This window comes from Perognathus longimembris, chromosome 20, assembly GCF_023159225.1.
Source record: "Perognathus longimembris pacificus isolate PPM17 chromosome 20, ASM2315922v1, whole genome shotgun sequence".
Taxonomy (NCBI): Eukaryota; Metazoa; Chordata; class Mammalia; order Rodentia; family Heteromyidae; genus Perognathus; species Perognathus longimembris.
Genome location: NC_063180.1, coordinates 44,463,853 through 44,484,832, shown reverse-complemented (window position 1 = coordinate 44,484,832; position 20,980 = coordinate 44,463,853). Strand labels below are relative to the sequence as shown.

Below are 20,980 nucleotides of genomic sequence, written 5' to 3'. Positions count from 1 at the left end.
GTGGGGGAGCCGGGGTGGGGGAGGCTGGGTGGGAGGGCTGGGGTGGGGGAGCCGGGGTGGGGGGGCCGGGGTGGCTCAGGGGCTGTGAGTGGGGGAGCCGGGGTGGGGGAGGCTGGGTGGGAGGGCTGGGGTGGGGGAGCCGGGGTGGCTCAGGGGCCGTGAGTGGGGGGGGCCGGGGTGGGGGGGCCGGGGTGCGGGGGCCGGGGTGGGAGGGCCAGGGTGGGGGGGCCGGGGGGGCTCAGGGGCCGTGAGTGGGGGGGGCCCCTGGCACGGGGGGGGGGGCGGGAGGCCTCCGGGCTGCCCTGGCCTCGCGGCTGCTGTGTGGCCCCCGGCCGCTGTCCTGGCCTCTCTGGGCGGCCTGGCCTCCTCCTGGTGAAATGGGGGAAGGGTGGGGCGGGCTCATCTCTGCGTGGCGCGTGGAGGAGATGAGGCAGAGGCCTCCCGTGGCCTCCCGCGCCCCGCGCGCCCTCCATCTACCTCGCTGTTCACGAGGACCCCGCCTCCTGCCTGGGTCACAGGCTCTGGGTGATAGGAGCGGCAGGCGCCTGCCTTGAGCCAACCCCGGTTCAAACCCCAGCAGGGGCACAAAAATAAAAAACAATTGGGCCTAGTGCCACGGCGCATGCCTGCAACCCCAGCGTCCTGGGAGCCGGAGGCCAAGAGGAACCCAGGCAACCCGGGGAGGCCTTGAAATAACGCGCACACACGCTGCCTGCTCAGCCAGCACGCGGAGAGCCCTCCGTGCAAACCCCAGCCACACACACACACGCTTGCACGAGCACACACACGCTTGCACGCGCACACACCTTCCAGCAACCTGCACAAGCTCCTGCTGGTTTGGTTTGCTTCTGTTTTTGTTTCCAGTCCTGGGCCTTGAACTCGGGGCCTGAGCACTGTCCCTGGCTTCCTTGTGCTCAAGGCTAGCACTCTGCCACGTGAGCCACGGCGCCCCCTCTGGCCGTTTTCCGTATATGTGGTGCTGGGGAATCGAACCCAGGGCTTCGTGGGTGCTCGGCCAGCGCCCTGCCACGGAGGCACTCCCCAGCCCCCGCAGAAGCTTCTGGAAGGGAGGAGCTGGCATTCTCTTCCCTGCCCCGGCTGTCCGCGGGCAGCGCGGGGGTTTGGTGAAAACCGCGTCTCTTGCCAGTGTTTTCTTCAACCTTTACCTCGTTTTCCCCGGGGGTGCTGGGCGCCCAGCTGTGAACTTTGGAGTCAAATAAACCCGAATTTGAATCCAGGCTCCACCTCTTCTCAGACTGAGAATAACGCAATCTTTGTTTTGCTTTCGGTGCCAGTCCCGGGCCTTGAACTTGGCCTCGGCTTCTGGCTCATGGGTACCGCCGCCTGAGCCACAGCGCCACTTCCGGCTTTTTCTGTGCATGTGGTGCTGAGGAACTCGAACCCAGGGCTCCGTGCGTGCCAGGCGAGCGCTCTACCGCGAAGCCCCGTTCCCAGCCCCTCTGCTTTGTGGGTCAGATGCAGTCTTGAACTCGGGCCCCCCCGCTCCCTGTCTTCAGAGCAGCTGGGATTGCAGGTTTGGGCCTGGGCGGGGCCCGGGCCACAGCCCCTCTGTGGGGTCGGCTCCCGGGCGGTGGGGGCTCTTGGGGGGGGGGGCGGAGGCTGGGGAGGGTCACCGGCTGGGGTAGCCCTCAGGGCCTCGACGTCATCCCAGCCACTCGGGAGGCCGAGATCTGAGGATGGCGGTTCAAAGCCGGCCGGCCCCGGGCAGATAAATCCCAGAGATTCTCATGTCTGATGGAGCACCAAAAAGCCGGAAGTGGCGCTGTGGCTCGGGCAGGAGTGGGGGGAAGCTCAGGGACCGCGCGGGGGCCCCGAGTTCAAGCCCCAGGACCCGCACTGACTAACAATAAGGGGCCCGGGCTTTCCCAGGGTGAGCGAAGAGGAAGTGGGGTGCGGGGTGCAGCGCGCAGGGGAGTCGCCTGCGGAGCCAGGGGGAGCTGTGGGCCCCTGAGGTTCCTGGTGTGTGTGGGGGTCCCCGCCCTCCCCCTTCCCCCCCACTTGGGCGTGAGATGACAAGGTGGAGAAGCTGCAGTTTGACGCCCGCCCCCCCCCCCCTCCGGGCGGAAAACAGGAAGCCGAGATCAGCACTGGTTTCGAGCCATCCCTGCAGCAGGTGGGGAGGGGGGGCCTGGCCAGCTCCCCCCAGGCACATGGGCCCGAGGGGACCCCGCGAGGAGCCCCCAGGGGCCTGGGGGGACGGGGGGTTGTGCACCCCGCCTCCCTGCCGTGGGGTGGTGGAAAGGGCCCTGGGGAGGAGCCAGGCCCGGGCCCGGGACTCAGCATTTCTCCTCCTTTTGTGCCGTCCCGTCCCCGGCTGCCTGGGCTCAGGCTGGGCCCCCCCCCGGCCCCCCCACGTGACCGCAGCACCCCCTCCGGCTTCCCGGGGGGCTCACTGCAGAGGGGGCCGGCTTTGAACCCCAGATCCTCGGTTCCCAGCCTCCTGGGCCAGGGGCTGCCGTGGGGTCCTGGCTCCCCGGGGGGGGGGCGGCACCGGGCCGCAGGGGGGCCGTGGTGGTGGTGGTGGTGGTGGTGGGGGTGGTGGTTGTGCCCGTCTGGGGCTTGAACTCGAACTCGGGGCTTGGGCGTTGCCCCTGAGCACTGAGTTCAAGCCCCAGGACTGAGGTGTGCACGCGCGCGCACACACACACACACACGCGCACACACACGCACACGCACACAGCACTGGTTTGGCCTTGACTGGCGTCGCCCGGCTGGTGGGGTCGGATCTGAGGGGCAGCGGCGCCCCCTAGTGGGCGCATCCCAGACCACCTGGGCCTGAGCGAAGCCTGGGGCCCAGGCCCAGGCCCCCGGGGGACCCCAACGCCGCCCAGGCCCAGGCCCAGGCCCCCGGGGGACCAGTTCCCATCCGAGAGCCCCCGGGGCCAGCGCGGGCCAGGGCGGGCCTGGGTGGGTGTTCGGGGCGAGGCCGCTTCCAGAAAGCTCTGCCCGGTGGGTCGCCCGTCTACAGCGCGGCCGAAACCAGCCCTGGGGGAAATCACCCGGGGCCCAGGTCTGCTTCGGGAAGGACTTTTCCGGAAGGGTCTGGGGGGCTAGCCCGCTCTCCTTTGCCCGCTACCCTTCAGAGCACACGGAAGCTTCCAGATCTCATGTGCTTGGGGAGGCTGATCTGTGGAGACATCCCCACAGCCCGCGCTCTCGCCCGATCGATCGCGTGCGGGTGCCGGGGTGGCAGCCGGGGCCCCGGCGGAGAAGGGGGGGCGGGGGGGGTCCCTGGGCCTGGGCGCAGGGCTGCCTCGCTGCCCCGGGGCGGTGGGGTCCCGTGGGATGGGGAGGAGATGGAGGAGAGGCCAGGAGGGAACGCAAAGCACAGCTCCCGGCTCCGGCCGCCTGCCGTCCCAGCCCTCGGCGGTTCAAAGCCAGGCCGGGCGGCACGTGGGAGAGAGTCAAGTCTCTCCCTAAGCAGACGCAAGCAGACGCGACCACCGGGAGCGGGGGGGTCTCCCCAATGACGGCAGAGCCCAGCCGGGAACGGAAAGAGCTCGGAGCCGGCGCTCAGGCTGGAGGTGGAGCACCGAACCGGCCCACGCAGGCCTGAGGTCAGAGCTCCCCCCATCCCAGGTTCCCCCACGCCCTTCCCCCGCCTCCCTCCAGATCCCCCCATCTTTCCCCACCAGTCACAGGGTTCATTTTCCAGCAGGACGGCCTGCGCTCCCTCTCCCTTCCTCCCCCCCTTCTCCCTCTACAACGAGGAAGCAAAACTCAAACGCAAACTCAAGGGCTGGGAAGGTGGCTTCGCGCCGGCCTAGCACGCGTGAGGCCCTGGGTTCGAGTCCTCAGCACCACATACACGGAAAAGGCCTGAAGTGGCGCTGTGGCTCAAGTGGCAGAGCGCTAGCCCGGAGCACAGAGAGGCTCAGGGATAGAGCCCAGGCCCCGAGTTCAAGCCCCAGGACTGGCAAAAAAAAACCAAACCCAACCCACAACATAAATGAACGCGGGCTGGGATGTAGCTCCGTGGCAAAGCGCTTGCCTAGCAAGTGCCGCGTCCTGGGTTCGATCCCCAGCACCAAAAAAAAAAAAAAAGACAAGAAAAATAAATGAATGGTGGGCTGGGAATATGGCCTAGTGGTAGAGCGCTCGCCTCGTATCCATGAAGCCCTGGGTTCGATTCCCCAGTACCACATAGATAGAAAACGGCCAGAAGTGGCGCTGTGGCTCAAGTGCAAAGAAGCCAGGGACAGCGCTCAGGGCCCGAGTTCAAGGCCCAAGACTGGCAAAAAAATTTTAAAAAATAAATGGATGAATAAATAGATAAATAGATGAATGTCTCGCCTTCCTCTATTGGGGCCGGGGCCTCCACTTCTCCAAACGACCGCAAGGGGCGGCGAGGGCTCGCTCCCAGCCCCGGACGGTGAGGGCAGGTCTGGGCCGGAGAAAGGGGCTGGGACTGGAAGCAGGGGCAAAACGGCAGCTGGGAGGGGGGCAGGGAGGGCTTCTCCCCCAGTAGGCCACAGCTGACCCTCCCCCCACCGCCTCCCTACGGCTTGAGCTGTGCGTACAGCCCCGGTTTAGCTTTAGTTTGGGGTGATTTTTTGGGGGGGTGGGGTGGGGTCAGTCACGGGGCTGGAACTCAGAGGCCTGAGCGCTGTCCCCGAGCTTTCGTGCGCGAGGCCGGAGCTCTGCCGCGCGATCCACGCCTCCACTCCCAGCTTTTCCTCGTTGTTGCGCTGGTCCTGGGACTTGAACTCGGGGCCTGGGCGCCGTCCCTGGCCGAGCCCTTCGGCTCAAGGCCGGCGCTCTACACGTTGAGCCACGGCGCCGCCCGCGGTTCGCCCCGGCGGTTCCCTGGAGATGAGCGTCTCTCCGACTCCCCTGCTGGGGCTGGCTTTGAACCGCCATCCTCGGTTCTGAGCGTCCTGAGCGTTGGGAGGACGGGCGCGAGCCGCCGGCCCGGGGCCTGCTTTCGGTATTTTTCGGATAGTCTCCTGCTTCTTTCCGGGGGCTGGCACCCCTCTCCTGGGGGGCCGGGGGCCGGGGGCCGGCCCAGCGCCTTCGCTTACACCAGCCTTGCTTCTTCCAACGGCACCCGGTGCCTCAGCCATTACACACTTATTGTTTATTTATTTTTGCAGGGCTGGGGATTGAACCTCGGGCCTCGCGCATTACTGGATAAGGACTCTACCACTGAGCCACATCCTCAGCCACGTGTGTGTGTGCGTGTGCGCGTGTGCGTGTGCGTGTGTGTGTGTGTGTGTGTGTGTGTGTCTGTACTGGGGTTTAAATCCAGTGCCTGGTGGCCCGTCGGGAGAGTTTCCTTCCGAGCTTCTCATTGTTCCCCGGCCGGCGAGGACCCCACCCTGGCCAGCCCGGGGGGGGGGGTGGGGTGGGAGGAAGTGGGTGCCGGCTCGGCCTGGTATGTGTGTATACAGCTGCGCCCGCGGTGGCTTCGTCCCGGCCCTGAGACCCGGGCAGCGCCTTCCCCAGAATCCCGTGCGTGCGCGTGTGCGTACGTGTGTGTGCGTGTGCGCGTGCGCGCTACAGAGAGAGAACGGGAGATGCCAGGCCTGAGGCTTGAACTCGGGGCCCGGGCGCCGTCCCCGAGCTGTCATCCTCCGGGCCCTGGCAGAGCGCCGCCCCTTCGGGTTTTCGGGTGACTCCCTGGAGACCAGCGCCTCACCGACGTGCCCGCCCGGGCCGGCTTCGAACCCGGCTTTCATCCTCAGATCGCGGCCTCCCGAGTAGCTAGGACTGCGGGTCTGAACCCCGAGTTCAGATCCCCAGATCAGGCCTCTGTGCCGCCCGCGGGCAGGGGAACGAACGCGCGTTGAAAGGAGGACGCGGGTGGCAAGCCGGGCACAGACCGTGTTGATAAGAGGGGGGCGCGGGGTGGGGGTGGGGACGGCTGTGGAATGCTGTCGAGCCCGGGGCGGGGGGGGGGGGGCTCGGGGGTCCGGGGAGCCGGCTGCACCCCCGCGAACGTCCCGGGAGACGAGGGCGGCCGGCACGGCGCGCTATCTCGATAAACCGAGCCGGGCGGGCGGGCGGGCGGGCGGGCGGGCGGGGGATCCGCCCTCTCCCGGCCTCTCCCGCTCACTGGACGGGGCGGGGCTGGGCCCGGAAGTGCGGGCAGCGGGCGTACTTCATGGTGAGGCCGTAGGTGGGCGTGAGGTCGGGCTCCGCGCCCGGCGCCAGGCTGAACTCCAGCCGGTGCAGCAGCGTGGCCAGGAAGAGGAACAGCTCCCACTTGGCGGGGGTCTCGCCCAGGCACCGCCGCTTGCCCAGGCCGAACAGCAGCACCTTCTCGCTCAGCGCCTTGTTCAGGGCCGTCTCCCCGTCCGTGAGGAAGCGCTCCGGGCGGAACTCCGAGGGGTCCCCCCACGTCTCCCTGCCGGAGGACAACAGGAGGGGGGCGGGGGGGGGAGATACGGACAGGTTTCTGCTGAGAACCCGAGGGTCAGAGCACCGAAGTGGGGGTGCACAGCTGTTACACCACCTACTCGTGTGTGCGTGCGTGTGTGTGTGTGTGTGCGTGTGTGTGCGTGTGTTGGGCCTGGGTCTTGAACTCTGGCCCAGGACGCTGCCCCTGAGCTCCTTTTGCTCAAGGCCAGTGCTCTACCACGTGAGCCACAGCGCCCCTTCCAGCTCTTCCTGCGGCTTGGTGGGGGGGTGAGCGTCTCCTGGTCCTTCCCGCCCCCTCCCCCCCCCGGGGCTGGCGCAGGGGGCGGGGGGTGGGGGGCGTCCTGAGCTGGGCGCGTGCGCGCTGCGGACTCACGGGTCGTGGTTGACCTGCCACTGGTTGATGAAGACGCAGCGCCCCTTGGGGATGAAGAACCCGTTCAGCACCGTGTCCCTCGTGGTGCTGAGGGGAGAGCAGCCATCAGGCTCGGGGGCGGGGAAGCCGGGGGCGCCCGCCCCCCCCACCTCCCCGCCGGTCCCCCCCACCCAGTGGGGAGGGCGGGGTGGGGCCCGTGCCTCAGCCCCTGGTCCTCCAGGTCCGCGCGTGCCAGGAGACCCGGTGCCCAGCCGGGCTCTGGGCCCCGCTCTGCGGGGGAGGGGCGGGGGTCGGGGGGCGGGGGGGGGGCGGCCCCGCCCTGCAGTCTTCCAGTCATTCACTTAGTTATTGTGTGGGTGGTGGGGCTTGAACTCGGGGCCTGGGCCTCGTTGTGCTCAAGGCTGGCGCTCTGCCACTCGAGCCGCACACAGCGCCACTTCTGGCTTTTGAGTGACTCACTGGAGACGAGAGTCTCATGGGGGGGCGGGGGGGAGCGTGGCCTCGTGGTAGAGCGCTCGACTCGTATCCGTGAAGCCCTGGGTTCGATTCCCCAGCACCACATATACAGAAAATGGCCAGAAGCGGCGCTGTGGCTCAAGTGGCAGAGTGCTAGCCTTGAGCAAAGAGAAGCCAGGGACGGCGCTCAGGCCCCGAGTGCAAGGCCCAGAACAGGTGTGTGTGCACACGCGCGCGTGTGTGTCCCCCCCCCAAGAACACCAGGAGGGCGGCGCGGGGCGCACCTGTGCGGGATGGTGAAGGGGACGAAGGAGCTGTGCCGGAACAACTCCAGGGTGAAGGCTTCCAGGTAGGGCAGCTGGGGCCGGTCGGAGAGCCGGGGGGCCCGCGCCCTGCCGACCACCGCGTCTGCGAGGGCACAGGATGGGGGGGACCTCGCCCGGTGCACCCCCCCTTCCCGCGCCTCCCTCTGGGGGCCTCCCGGGAGCCACACCCCGGAAGGAGAAGGGAGGCCGGGCGCTGCGCCTCCGGAGGCGGAGACCCCGGGGTGGAGGTGGAAAGCCAGCTTGGTTGGGCAGCAGAGTCCGTGAGACTCCGTTTTTTTTTTTTTCTCTTTCAGTGGTGGGATTTGAACTCAGGGTCCGGGCACTGTCCCCGAGTCACCGTGACTCGAGGCTCTGCCGCGTTGAGCCTCAGCCCCCCCGGCGGGTTTTGAGCGGTTCGTGGGAGCTGAGTCTCATGGACGTTCCTCCCGGGCTGGCTTTGAACCGCGGTCCTCAGATCCCGGCCTCCCGAGTAGCTGGGATGACGGGCGCGTGCCACCGGCTGGCGTCCTGACCGTCACCTCCAATGAGCCACCAGAAAACAGTGGCCGGGCCCCCTGGAGTGAAAGAGCTCAGGGACAGCAGCCCCAGGCCCCGCGTTCGAGCCCAGAACCGGCACCAAGACAAGACCAGTAGCAGCCTTTCCCCTCCCTCTGCTGGGTAAGTGGGGGCACCAGGCGCCTGGGGGGGCTGCGTCCCGGGTGCATAGGACGGGCGGGGGTGGACTGAGCCCTCGACCCGGGGCTCCGGGTCCCTGGTCTCCCGGCCTGGGAAGCAGAGGCCGCACGCACCCAGCTCCTTGTGGATCTTCCTCTGGACATGAGGCCTGGTCACCAGGTACATGAGGGCCCAGGAAACCGCCGTGGTGATGGTGTCGAACCCTGGTCGGCGTGGGCGGGGTGGGGGAGAAACAGACAGGAGCAAGGAAGCCATCATGAGCCGGGAATGGAGCAAGCTCTCTCCCAATCTCTCTCTCTCTCTCTCTCTCTCTCTCGGTGCCAGTACTGGAGCTTGAACGCAGGGCTTCACATTCTCTTCTAGCATTTTCTACTCAAGGCCGGCGCTCTTCTCCCTAAGCCACTCCTCTCCTTCCAGCTTTTTGCTGGCTAATCAGAGAGATGGGTTTGCAGCGTGGCAGCCGGGGCCGGCTTTGAACCGCGATCCTCGGGTCTCAGCCTCCTGAGCAGCCTCGGATGACACGGGCCGCTGGGCGAGGTGCCCTTGCCAGTCCTGGGCCTTGAACCCAGAGCCCGGGCGGGCGCCGTGCCCGAGCTTGTCTTTCTCCAGGCCGGTGCTCCGCCACCCGTGGCACGTCGGGCGGATCGTCGGAGATGAGCGTCTCACGGCCTCTCCCGCCGGCGCGGGCTTTGAACCGCGATCCTCAGGCCTCGGCCTCCCGAGCCGCCGGGCCGGGCCGGGCCGGGGCGCCCGTGTCTCCCTCGCCCTGGCTCCGAGACGGACGGGCCCGAGGGCCGGCCACCGCGGGGTGGCGGGGGGCGGGGGGATCCGGGGCTGGGGGGGGGTCGAGGGGGCACCGGGGGAGGGGGGCACGGGCCCCTACCGGCTCCGAAGATGTCGTTGACGATGTTGACGATCTTCTCGCGGGGGATGGGGACGCCCTGGGCCGAGGCCTCCTTCTCCGCGTGCACGAACAGCGCGCTCGTGATGTCCCGCACGTTGTCCTGAGGGGGACGCGCTTCAGGACACCCGCGCCGGCCCCCCTCCCCCCCCCCCGGCACCCTCCCTCCCCCCGCCACGGGCAGCAGACCGGCCCCCAGCCGGCCGGCACCATGGCCTTCGGGGCCCGGGCTTCCGGTCGCGGTCAAGCCCGCCCCCTCCAGGGCCTCGCTGACGGGCCTTTCTGCTTCCGTTCCGCTGCGGGGCTTGAACTCGGGGCCCGAGCGCTGCCCCGGAGCCCGTCCCGCTCCAGGCGGGCTCCTCCACTGTGAGCCACAAACGACCCCACTTCCAGTCTTCTGGTGGATCGTGGGAGACGGGAACGGCACGGACTTTCCTGCCCGGGCTGGCTTTGAACCCGGACCCTCAGACCTCAGCCTCCTGGGTCACTGGGGTGACCGGCGTGCAACGGGAGCCGTGTGGACTTGTGGGAGAAAGGCCTCCTTCCCCTCCCCCCTCCCCCTCCCCCTCCCCCTTCCCCCTCCCCCCCCCACGCACCTTGTCAAAGTCCTGGTAATGCTCCCGGACGGTCTTCTCCAGAAACGCCACGAACTTCTGGTTGAAGGCCTTGAACCGGCGCAGCACGGGGTTGGGCAGGTAGCGGAGGAGGGGGAAGAAGTCCGCGGCGTTGCCCGCCGAGACGCCCTCCACGAAGTCCTGGCTGCTGGTCACCACGGCGGCCATCTCGCCGTCCTGCGGGAAGTTCCCCCCGAAGCACATGGCGCCGATGACGCGGGCCACCGCCAGCACCAGCGGCTCGTAGGGGTCGAAGCGGCCGGCGCGGGCCGTGAGGCCGCGGAAGGCGTCGGCCAGGCGCCCGGCCTCGCGGCGCGCGTGCTCCTCCAGGTGGCAGGAGGCGGCGGAGCCCGGGTGCGAGGCGATGGAGAAGCTCTTGAGCGCGTCCTGCGCCAGGCGCCGGCGGGCCGCCCACACGGGCCCCGAGTCGGGGTGGAAGGTCATGCTCTGGCCGTTGGTGACGAGGGTGAAGCTGTGCAGGGCCGGGCGGCCCTTGAAGGCGTCGCCCTGCCTCACCAGGGCCTGGCGGATGGCGTCCAGGCTGCCCAGCACCACCACGGGCGTGGAGCCCAGGCGGATCTGCATCACGTCCCCGTAGCGCCGGCTCAGCCCCGCCAGCGCCAGGTGCGGGCTCCGCCCCAGCGACAGCGCGTGCCCGACCAGGGGCCACCCCCAGGGCCCCGGGGGGCTCTTCAGCCCTTTGGGGACCCGGGACGTCGAGGTTCTGATCACCCAGAAGACCAGGCAGAAGATGGCGGCGGCCAGGAGCAGCTCGGCGGCGGAGGAGAAGCTTGGCACCGGCGCCATGGCGCTGGGGGCGGGGACCGGGAGAGAGGCAGAGACGGAGGCCGGTCATCCTTCACTCCTTCACGCCTTCATTCATTCATTCACTCATTCCCCAGGCACCCAGCGCTGGCAGGCCCTGTCCAAGAACCCACCGGATCCCCGGGCTGGAAGCTTGGGCCTCTGAGCCCCCCCCCCCCAGCTGTCCTTCCCAGACCTCCCCCCCCCGTTTCTAATTGCAAAGCTGGTGTGGAAGCAAGCGATGGCTTTTTTTTTGGGGGGGGGTGCCAATACTGAGTCTTGAACTCGGGGCCTGGATGCTGGCGCTCTACCACGAGAGCCACAGCTCTACTGCTGGCTTCTGGATGGTTCATCAGAGATGACAGTTTCACCGACTTGCTTTGAACTGCGACCCTCAGATCTCAGCCTCCTGAGCAGGGGGCGGGGGGCACCGGCGTCTTTGGGTCTCGGGAGCTGAAGTTGGATGCGCCCAGGGCCAGGGATTTTCCAGTGCCAGGTAGGACTTTCGCCCCCTCTCTCCACGCTGGGCCTTAGAAACCCACCTGCCGGAGCCGGGTGCCTGGGGGCTCACGCCTGTCACCCCGGCTACTCGGGAGGCTGAGATCTGAGGATCGCGGTTCAAAGCCCGGCCAGGCAGGGAAGTCCGTGAGACTCTCACCTCCAACGAACCACCAGGAAACCCAAAGTGGCGCTGTGGCCCAAAGTGGAAGAGCGCCAGCCTTGAACGCCAAGAGGGTCAGGGACAGCACCCAGGCCCTGAGTTCAAGCCCCAGGACTGGCACAAAAAAAGAAAGAGAGGGGGCTTGGGATGTAGCCCAGCGGCAAAGTGCTTTCCCGGGCAAGTTCAACATCCTGGGTTCAATCCCAGCACAAAATAAAAAAGGAAGATGAGAGAGAGAGGAAAAAATAAAACCCTCCCTAGTCGAATCTGCTCAAGGAAAGCGAGAGATGCTGAGTAAAGGAGGAGAAGTCCGCCCTTCCCCCCCCGCACCCCCCCCAATCCTGGTGTCCTCCTCAGCTCCCGGGGAATGAGCAGCAAGTCCCAGCACTGGAGAGCAGGCCCAGGAAGGTACCTGTGGGAGGCAGGTAGGTGCAGAGACCAGCAGGGCGGCGGGGTTGTCTGTCTAGGGCTTCTGGCTCCCCGACCTTTTATAAATTCCACCCCCTTCTGGATCAGCCCAGCTTTCTGGTGTCAACTGACATCCAGGTCGGAAGGATCAATCCTTGGCTTTGTGCCATCGACCTTCAGCGCTCTCTAGGGGTGTCTCCTTGGGAGGCCCGGAGGGTACCGCCGGTCCCTGGGGGCGGGCAGCCGGGGGGCTGAGGGTGTGAGCGAGGATTGAGGGTCAGAGCCGGGAAAGTCCGTGAGACTCTTTTCTCCAACGAACCCCCAAGAAGCGGGAAGCGGAGGTGTGGCTCACGTGGCAGAGCATTGGCCCTGCATGGAACAAGCCAAGCAAGCGCCCAGGACCCCGAGTTCAAGCCTTAGAAACCCCACCCCCGAAAAGGGAAATGCCATGTGAGAATCTGAGATGATCCCGGATTTAACGGCAACAACAAAAACATCTTTTTTCACCTAGAAGAGGCATCTGGGTCGGAAAGTGGAGGGCGTGACTGGGTCCTGGGGATTAGTGACCTTCTCCATATCGTGTTTACGTGGAGGTACGTTTTTGTTCTTAGGAGGTTAATGCTGTTATTTAGGGATGAAGTTTCACTTACGAGGCCACAGCGTTCTACTAAAAAAATAAAGTAAAAGTGGCCTGGGAGGTGGGCGTGGCAGCCGAAGCCCAGAATCCCAGCTGTTTGATTGGTGGAGATTGGGGGACTGTGTTTGGAGGATAATCCAGGTAAAAAATAAAATGTGTGTGTGTGCGTGTGTGTGTGTGTATGTGTGTGACTGTGAGCAGGTCTTGGGGCTTGAACTCGGGGACTGGGCTCTGTCCCTTCGCTTTTCCACTCAAGGCTGGCGCTCTACCACTTGATCTACAGCTCCACTTCTGTTTTCCTTTTCTTTTTGCCTTGTGCCGGTCCTGGGGTTTGAACTCAGGGCCTGAACACCGTCCCTGCAGGGCTCTACCACCGGAGCCCCACTTGCTTTGTGTGGAGAGAAAGAGTCTCACCGACTGTCCTGCCCGGCTGGCCCCGAGCTGCCAGCCTCCCATCTCGGCCTCCTGAGCAGCCAGCCGAGCCCGGCCGAGAAGCTCCCCCTCCTCCCCGTGCCCGGCCCCCAGCCCCCCCCCCCCCCCGCCTTCCCCTCCGCCCCGCGTCCCGTGTCCTTGAGCTGCTCCGGTGGTATTGATTGATTGATCACGGAGGAAGCTCCGCCAGAGCGCTTCTCACGGAAAGGCATGCAAACTTTGACCCCGGATTGAGGAGGATCCAGGGCTCGGCCAAGGTCCTCAGGCCTCAGGCAGCCCGGCCGCCTCCTTCCGTGCCCCGAGATTAGGGAGCCCCTCCATCTTTCCTGTCACCGTGGCTATCAGCCGAGACACAGTTGGTAATGAGTAACCCCAGGATACCAGCCTCCTGTCCTGGAGACTGGGAGATGGAGGCCCAAGCCCTGGTCTGCCTTCTGGAGCTTTCCTTCCTCTGTGGATGGCAAACCAGAGCCACAAGAACCTTGGCCTGGAGACAAGATGTTTGACTTCTGCTGTGTGTGTGTGTGTACACGTGTGCATGTATGTGTATATGCGTGTGGGTGTGCTAGAACGTGAACTCAGGGCCCTTCATGCTCGTGTGTGTGTGTGTGTGTGTGTGTGTGTGTGTGTGCGCAGATCTTGGAGCTTAAACTCAGGACATGGACACTGTCCCTGAGCTCTTTTGCTCAAGGCTAGTGAGCTACCATTTTGAGCCACAGCTCCACTTCTGGTTTTCTGGTGATTCATTGGAGATGAGAGTCTCATGGCCTTTCCTGTCTGGACTGGCTTTGAACCTGGATCCTCAGAGCTCAGCCTCCTGAGTAGCTAGGATGACGGGTGTGAACCGCTGGTGCCCCGCTTGGCCTTGCGTTCTCGCTTGGCTTTTGTGCTTCAGGCCGGCGCTCTACCAGTTGAGTCGCGCCTCCACGTCCAGCTTTTTGCTGGTTCGTTGGAGATGAGAGTCTCACGGGCTTCCCTGACCAGGCTGGCTTCGGACCGCGATCCTCAGCTCTCAGCCTCCTGAGTCGCTAGGAGCAGCCGGGATCTGCCTTCACTTGTGACGGGTGATGGGGGGGTTGCATTTCCTCTCTGACCCCCATCTCTAGCTGAGGGGCAGGATTGTTTTAACTAGCCATGTGTTCCGGGGAGTCCAGAGTGCCCGGGGCAGCAGTGCCGTGCCCCGGCTTGCCCTGGGGGCAGAGTTGTTTTCTGGCTGCCCCCCGCGCCCCCCCATGGCCTTGCCAAGTGCTGTTTGCTGAGCTCGGGAGCGGAAGGGGAGGAGCCGGTGAGGGGAGCCCGGTTGAGCTTGACACCGATTCACCTTGTCTCTCTGGACCTGGGCAAGCCCGGGGCGGGGCCGGACTGGGGGCGGGGCCAGCCTGGGGCGGGGCCAGCCTGGGGGCGGAGCCAGGCGGGGGCGGAGCCAGCCCGGGGTCTGGCGAGGGTCAGGACCGTGGGCACAGGAAATGTCCTGGCCTGGGGAGCCTGGCCCTGCCCTCCCTCTCCCTCTCTCCCTCCCTCTCCCTCCCCCCCACCCCTTGCGTGACTGAGTCTGCCCCACCGCCCTGGGCTGTGCTGGGGCTCCGGGTCGGTTCTCACGCAACCCTGGGCACCGCGCCCCGGGCCAGGCAGGGCAGGGATGGGCGCTGACCTCTGCCCCTGCCAGCGGGGACGGAGACACTCGCCCCTCCCCCACCCCCCAGCCCTGTCCCCGGCCCGATTTGGGGGGGGGCTTGGGGGGTCCGGTCCTGGGGCTCAAAGCTTCGGTGCTCGAGGCTGGGGCTCCACCACTTGAGCCACAGCTCCCCCCCCCCCATTTGGCGTCCATTGGAGAGGAGTCTCACACTTTGCTGCTCAGCCTCCTGGGTGGCTGAGATTACAGATGTGAGCGCCTTGCCCATCCTGCCCGGCAGGCCATCCCGAGGGAACGGGGGTGGGGGGCGGGGGGTGGGGGGGTCTCTGGAGGGTCGCCAGCACCCCCCCTCCGGTTCCACCCGCCCGCCCAGGGAACACAGGGCCAGGCGGCACCAGGCGGCACCTTCCGGACTGGTTGTGACCCTGAGACCAGGGTCCGCTGGCTTCGCACGCGAGGCCGGATGGGGTGGGGAGTGGGGGGGGACAGGGTGGGGGTCACAAGGCCAGCCTGTGGCGGTGGCCTGGACCCAGACCTTGTCCTGGGGGGGTGCAGGTCCTGTGGAGTTCTGGGGGGCACAGGAATGGGAGGGTCCTTGTGCTGGGGATGGGGGGGTCCCATATCCTCTCTCCTGGCTGTCTGGGGACTTTCCTCTGAAGTGGGGGGGCCTCCCAGTGTCTCTAGCCCCACCCTTTCACAAGCCAGCCCCTAGGCCAGGCGACCCCAGGGTGGGTTCTTCCCCTTCCTGGAGAGGCTGTCGGGCAGGGGGGGGGGTGGGGGCCTCCCCTGCCGGCCAGGGAAGGGGGCGGGGCCGCACGCTGGGCTGTATAAAGGTGGCCGCCCTCCCTGGGAAGGTGAAGGCTCCCCAGGACCTTCCTTGGCCACTCCAGGGGGATTCCCGGCCCCGAAGACCCCGAAGACCGCTGTCCACCGCTCAGAGCCGCCACACAGCCACGGGTAAGTGCTGGGGGGGGGGGGAGGGCTCCCTGGTGCCCCTCCCCCCCCTCCCCGGAATTGTGGGTGCCTCTAGGGTTGCTTAGGGCAGCCCCTCACTGAAAGGCCAACTCATAAAGAACAGAAGAAGAAAGGAAGAGAACAGGAAAAGCCTGGGAGCACATCTTTAGTGACCTCAGCCCGAGCGGGGAAACTGAGGCCAGAGGAAGAACAGAGTTTGCCCAGCACTGCACACAGCTCTAGATACAGAAGCCCCCCATCACCACGCTGTCGGGGCTCGGCTCCCACTCCAACCCCCAGGCGCTCGGGGTTCCCAATCTGAGCCGCCCGGGAGGCCGGGAAAGGGGCGCGGCCGCTCCCCCAGGCGGATGGGGGGGTGGGGGGCTAACCCCGGGCGGACCAGGGAGGTGGAGGATGGTTCTGGAAGGAGCTGCGCTCTTTTCAGTCTAAAGGCTGCTCCTGAGCCGGCGCTGGGGGCTCGCGCCGGTCACCCCAGCTTCTCAGGAGGCTGAGATCTGAGGACCCAGGCTCGAAGGCAGCCCTGGGCAGGAGAAATCCATGAGATGCCACCTTCCCCCCACCCCCACCCCCCCCATCGTGGGGCTTGAACTCAGGGCCTGAGTGCCATCCCCGAGCCTCTCTGTGTGCTCGAGGCTAGCAACTCCACGTGAGTCACGGCGCCACTTCCGGTTTTTGAGGGGTTCACTGGAGAGGAGGGGCTCAAGGGGACTTTGCTGCCCGGGCTTGGAACCGCGCTCCTCAGATCTCCGCCTCGTGAGTGGCTGGGGTGACGGGCTCACGCCACCGGCACCCGGCCACGGGACTTCTCTCCAGCTCCTCACCGAGAAGTTGAACATGGAGCCAGGGCTCGAGTGGTGGACCGGCCAGCCTTGCGTGAGAGAGCTCCAGGAAGTGCTCAGATCCTGAGTTCAAGCCCCAGTCCTGGCGTGCACACACACGCGCACACACACACACACACCGAATCAAAGCTGCTCCTGGTGGCCTCTGCCTTCCCAAAGGGTGGCTTGTCAGAGCTGAGAGGTCCCGGCTGGGTAACGGGGGTTCATCCGGGAGGCTGGAGGTGGGGTTCGGTGGGCATCAGCCAAGGGGCAATCTGGGCCGGAGCTTCAACTCTCTCCGGAGTCTTGACTTTTCTTTCCTTTTTCTCGGTCCCGAGGCTTGACCTCGGAACCCGGGCGCTGTCCCTGGGTTCTTTGTGCTCAAGGCTGGGGCTCCGCCGCCCCCCGTTTTGCAGTGGTTCATTGGAGATAAGAATCTCGTGGGGACTTTCGGCCCAGGCTGGCTTAGAACCGCGATCCTCCGATCTCAGCCTCCTGAGTGGCTGGGATGACGGGCGTGAGCCCCCCCGCCCCCCCCAAGCGCCCGGCGCCCCTGCTCTTCTACCCCGGCCTCCGCTGGGGAAGCCCAGCCGGGCAGGAAAGGCCGTGAGACTCTTATCTCTCATGGTTCACCAAAAAGCCAGGAGTGGCGCTGTGGCTCAAGCGGTAGAGCTGCAAGCCTTGAGCTGAGGAGCTCAGGGAGCGCGCTCAGGTCCAGAGTTCAAGCCCCACCACTGACTAAACAAAGAAACAAAAGAACCCTGTGTCTGGTCCCGAGCGGCTCCGCTGCGGGAAGCGTCGGGTGACCGCGTCCCGCGCCTACCCCTTCTTAGGTCATGTCACTGGAGCCGGGGCGAAGATAAGCAGGCCCAGGCCACTTGGATGAGAACCGGGCTCTCTCGACTTTGACGTAGGCGAGCGCATTCGGCAGATACTCCGGACACGGCTCACGAGTCTGCATTTTATGTAGTTTTTTGACCAAGCCTAGAAAGACTCAATTCAGATCCGCTCCTAATTTCCCTGATTCCACATGGGAGTTTCCTTACAATCCTGACCTGTGTGTGTGCGTGCACGCGCGCGTGTGTGTGTGTGTGTGTGTATGAAATCTTTCATTTATTCTCTGCTTTCTGGAAACCGGTGAAAGGGAAAGGAGGCCCTAGCTTTTCATTCATTAAAAACTGAGATCAGCAAAAAGTCTAGGCTACATTGCTTTCTTTTTCTTTTCTTTGGGGTGGGGTGGATCCTGGGCCTTGAACTCGGGGCCTGAGCGCCGTCCCTGAGCTTCTTCTTGCTCAAGGCTGGCGCTCTGCCACCTGAGCCACAGCGCCACTTCCGGCTTCTTCTGCGTACGTGGGGCTGAGGACTCGAACCCAGGGCTCCGTGCGTGCTGGGCGAGCGCTCGGCCGCTGAGCCCCCACCTTCCCGGCCTCGGCTGACGTTCCCTGTTTCCTTCTTGCCGTTCCTCAGCAGCCCACGCTCCCTCCGCGTGACGCCCCGCTCCCCCCCTCGGCCTCGGGGCTGCTCCGGGCGGCCACTGCCCTCGTCCTGGTCTTCTGGGTGCTCAGATCCTCGACGTCCCGGGTCCCCAGAGGGCTGAAGAGCCCCCCGGGGCCCTGGACGCCATCCGCCAGGCCCCGGTGAGGCAGGGCGACGCCTTCAAGGGCCGCCCGGCCCCGCACAGCTTCACCCTCGTCGCCGACGGGCGGAGCATGACCTTCCACCCCGACTCGGGGCCCGTGTGGGCGGCCCGCCGGCGCCTGGGCAGGACGCGCTCAAGAGCTTCTCCATCGCCTCGCACCCGGGCTCCGCCGCCTCCTGCCACCTGGAGGAGCACGCGCGCCGCGAGGCCGGGCGCCTGGCCGACGCCTTCCGCGGCCTCACGGCCCGCGCCGGCCGCTTCGACCCCTACGGCCGCCGGGCGCCCCGCCGACGTCGCGCCCGTGCTGCGCTGGCTGCCCGGCCGCGCCCCGCGGGTCTGCAGGGAGCAGACGCGAGGTTCGACGGCTTCACGCACACCCTGTGCCGGGAGCGCTATGGAACCTTCCAGAAGGTAGAGGACGGTGGCGGGACCCGGGGACCCAGGACGCGCTCGGGGTCGGCAGTGGGGTGACAGCTCAGTCGTGGGGTTCGGACTCGGGGCCCGGACGCTGCGGTCAGTCGTGGGGTTTGGACTCGGGGCCCGGACGCTGCGGTCAGTCGTGGGGTTTGGACTCGGGGCCCGGACGCTGCGGTCAGTCGTGGGGTTTGGACTCGGGGCCCGGACGCTGCGGTCAGTCGTGGGGTTTGGACTCGGGGCCCGGACGCTGCGGTCAGTCGTGGGCTTTGAACTCGGGGCCTGGTTGCGGTCCCTAAGCCCTTTTGCTCCAGGCTGGTGCAGTTTTCTGGTGCTAGTGGGAGATGGGGGGGGTGTCCTTCCCTTCCCCGGCTGGCTTTGAACCACGACCCTCAGGTCTCAGGCTCCTGAGCAGCTGGGAGGACGGGAGCCCCGCGGGGGCTGGGCGGGTCAGGGGAGCAGCGGCGAGCGTGGCCGGGGTGTGGCTCAGTGCCCCGTCTGTCCCCCAGGGCGGCATCCGGGACATCACGGACAGCCTCATGGAGCGCTGTCGGGACGGGGAGCCGGGCGAGCAGGCCCTGGGCCGGCTGCTGGAGGAGAAGGTCGTCCCTACCGTCGCCCACCTCTTTGGAGCAGGTGTGCGCGGCCTCCCGGTCACTTCCGGAGCCCCAGCCCCCGGCCCGCCCCTGACCCCGGCCCTCCCCCTGACCCCGGCCCTCCCCCTGACCCCGGCCCGCCCCCTGACCCCGGCCCTCCCCCTGACCCTGGCCCGCCCCCTGACCCCAGCCCACCCACGACCTTTCTCCCCCCCCCCCTCCCCGTCCAGGGTTTGACACCGTCACCACTGCCCTCTCCTGGTGCCTCCTGTACTTGGTGACAAATCCTGGGGTACAGAGAAAGATCCAGAAGGAGCTGGGTAGGCGGTGGCTGTCCTCAGTGCTCTGGGCAGGGGTCCCCACGAGGTCGGGCAGCCCCTCAGTGCGCGTGGGCCTCTGTGACCCGCAGACGCGGTGGTGGGCGGGGTGCGGGTCCCCCGGCTCTCCGACCGGCCCCGGCTGCCCTACCTGGAGGCCTTCGCCCTGGAGACGTTCCGGCACAGCTCCTTCCTCCCCTCCACCATCCCGCACAGGGGCGCCTCCCGCAGGCACCTCGCCCGCTGTCACGTGTGGGGGGGGCCCCCGGGCCCCGCAGCCTCACCCAGCTTCCTTCCTTCCAGCACCACCGAGAACGCAAGTGTGAACGGCTTCTACATCCCCAACGGGCGATGCATCTTCGTGAACCAATGGCAGGTCAACCACGACCCGTAAGTTGAAAGGGGCGACAGAAACTTCCAGACCTTCCTGTTCTTGGGGGGGGCGGGTCAACTTAATTTTGGGGGGGGGGATGCACTAGTCCTAGGGCCTCCACACCATCCCGAAGCTTTTCCGCTCAGGACTACTACGTTTCCACCAGAGCTACAGGGCTTCCTGGGCTTTGCTGCCCGGGCCGGCTTTGAACCGTGATCCTCAGCGCTCAGCCTCCTGGGTAGCGCCCAACGCCGCAGTCTTCCCCCCGCCCCCTCCCTCTGGTCGCAGGAAGCTGTGGGTGACCCCTCGGGGTTCCTGACCCCTGACGGCGCGGTGGACAGGGTCCTGGGCGACCGGGTGCTCCTGTTGGGCCTGGGCAGGCGCAGGTGCCTCGGGGAGTCCGTCGGCCGCCGGGAGGTCTTCCTCTTCCTGGCCACCCTGCTCCAGCGGGCGGAGCTCAGCGTGGCCCCCGGCGCGGCGGTGGACGCGACCCCCCTCTACGGGCTGACCATGAAGCCCCCTCGCTGCGCGTGTTTCCAAACGCGGCCGCGCCCCTCGGGGCCTGGGCCCGACGCATAGACTCCGCTCCGCCCGGCTGGCCTGGGCAGCCCGGGAGCCTGCGGGGGGGGGGGGGGGAGGGGCTCGCCACACGGGTGCCCTGGCCACACGGGTCTGGGGGGCCACGCTTGGGGGGGGGGCTAGCTTCTGCCTGCCCTCATTCCAGACAGCGCCCCCCCCCCCCCAGGCCCCCGGTTCCCGCTCAGGACGGGGCGAGGACCAGAGAGACTCGAGGCACTAGGCCTGCGGTGGGAAGGAAGCAGGGGTCCGCATCAAATGCCTTCGTTTCATTTTGTGTGCCTGTCCTGGGCCCTGGGCACCGGGCCTGGGTGTTTCCCCTTAGCTTCTGCACTCGTGGGTGGCTTTCTTTGGCGGTGTGTGTGTGTGTGTGTGTGTGTGTGTGTGTGTGTGCGTGCGGGTGGCTTGGGGCTTGAACTCAGGGCCTGGGCGCTGTCTCCGAGCTTTGTTTGCTCAAGGCTAGCGCTCTACCACTTTGGGCCACGGCGCCACTTGTGGTTTTCTCGTGGTTCATTAGAGAGAAGGGTCTGATGGGCTTTCTTGCCTGGGCTGGCTTTGAACTGTGATCCTCAGATCTCAGCCTCCTAAGTAACTAGAATTATAGGTGTGAGCCACTGGCGCCCAGCTATACTGCCTTAAAAAATGTACACAGGACTGTTTTTAAAATTCTGTCCTGTGGTGTGTTTGCGTGTTTGTCTATATCCTGCCTAAGTGCTTTGAAACCGCTTCCTTAGTGCAGTAGAGAATCACCAGGACATGGGTAGGAAAGCTCAGGGACAGTGTCTCGGCCCTGAGTTCAAGCCCCAGGACTGGTGCGCGTGCGCGCACACACACACACACACACACACACACATACACACGAAGAAATGTGCAGGAAACATTTACATGAGTGAAATAAAAGCATTATCTGGGAACTGTACAAAAACCTGAGTTTATTTATTTATTTGGCCAGTCCTGGGCCTTGAACTCGG

At 66.3% G+C, this 20,980-nt stretch overlaps 1 protein-coding gene and 1 pseudogene across 1 annotated transcript; one reads left to right on the top strand and one right to left on the bottom strand.

The window, feature by feature from the left end:
- Positions 1 to 6,072: 6,072 nt before the first annotated feature.
- LOC125368231 (cytochrome P450 1A2-like) lies at positions 6,073 to 10,533 on the bottom strand. Its single transcript, XM_048369073.1, has 6 exons — positions 9,709 to 10,533; positions 9,095 to 9,215; positions 8,325 to 8,414; positions 7,495 to 7,618; positions 6,755 to 6,841; positions 6,073 to 6,367 (listed from the first exon to the last, which is right to left on the bottom strand). The coding sequence occupies exons 1-6, from the start codon at positions 10,531 to 10,533 to the stop codon at positions 6,073 to 6,075; spliced, it is 1,542 nt and encodes a 513-aa protein (XP_048225030.1).
- LOC125368230 lies at positions 10,532 to 20,012 on the top strand (annotated as a pseudogene).
- Positions 20,013 to 20,980: the final 968 nt, after the last annotated feature.

Coding starts and splice junctions, on each gene's coding strand:
- LOC125368231 (XM_048369073.1), bottom strand. CDS start 10,533: ATGGCGCCGGTGCCAAGCTTCTCCTCCGCCGCCGAGCTGCTCCTGGCC. Junction 8,415..9,094: donor CAACGACATCTTCGGAGCCG/GTAGGGGCCCGT, acceptor CACGCCGACCAG/GGTTCGACACCATCACCACG. Junction 7,619..8,324: donor GAAGATCCACAAGGAGCTGG/GTGCGTGCGGCC, acceptor GTGCCCTCGCAG/ACGCGGTGGTCGGCAGGGCG.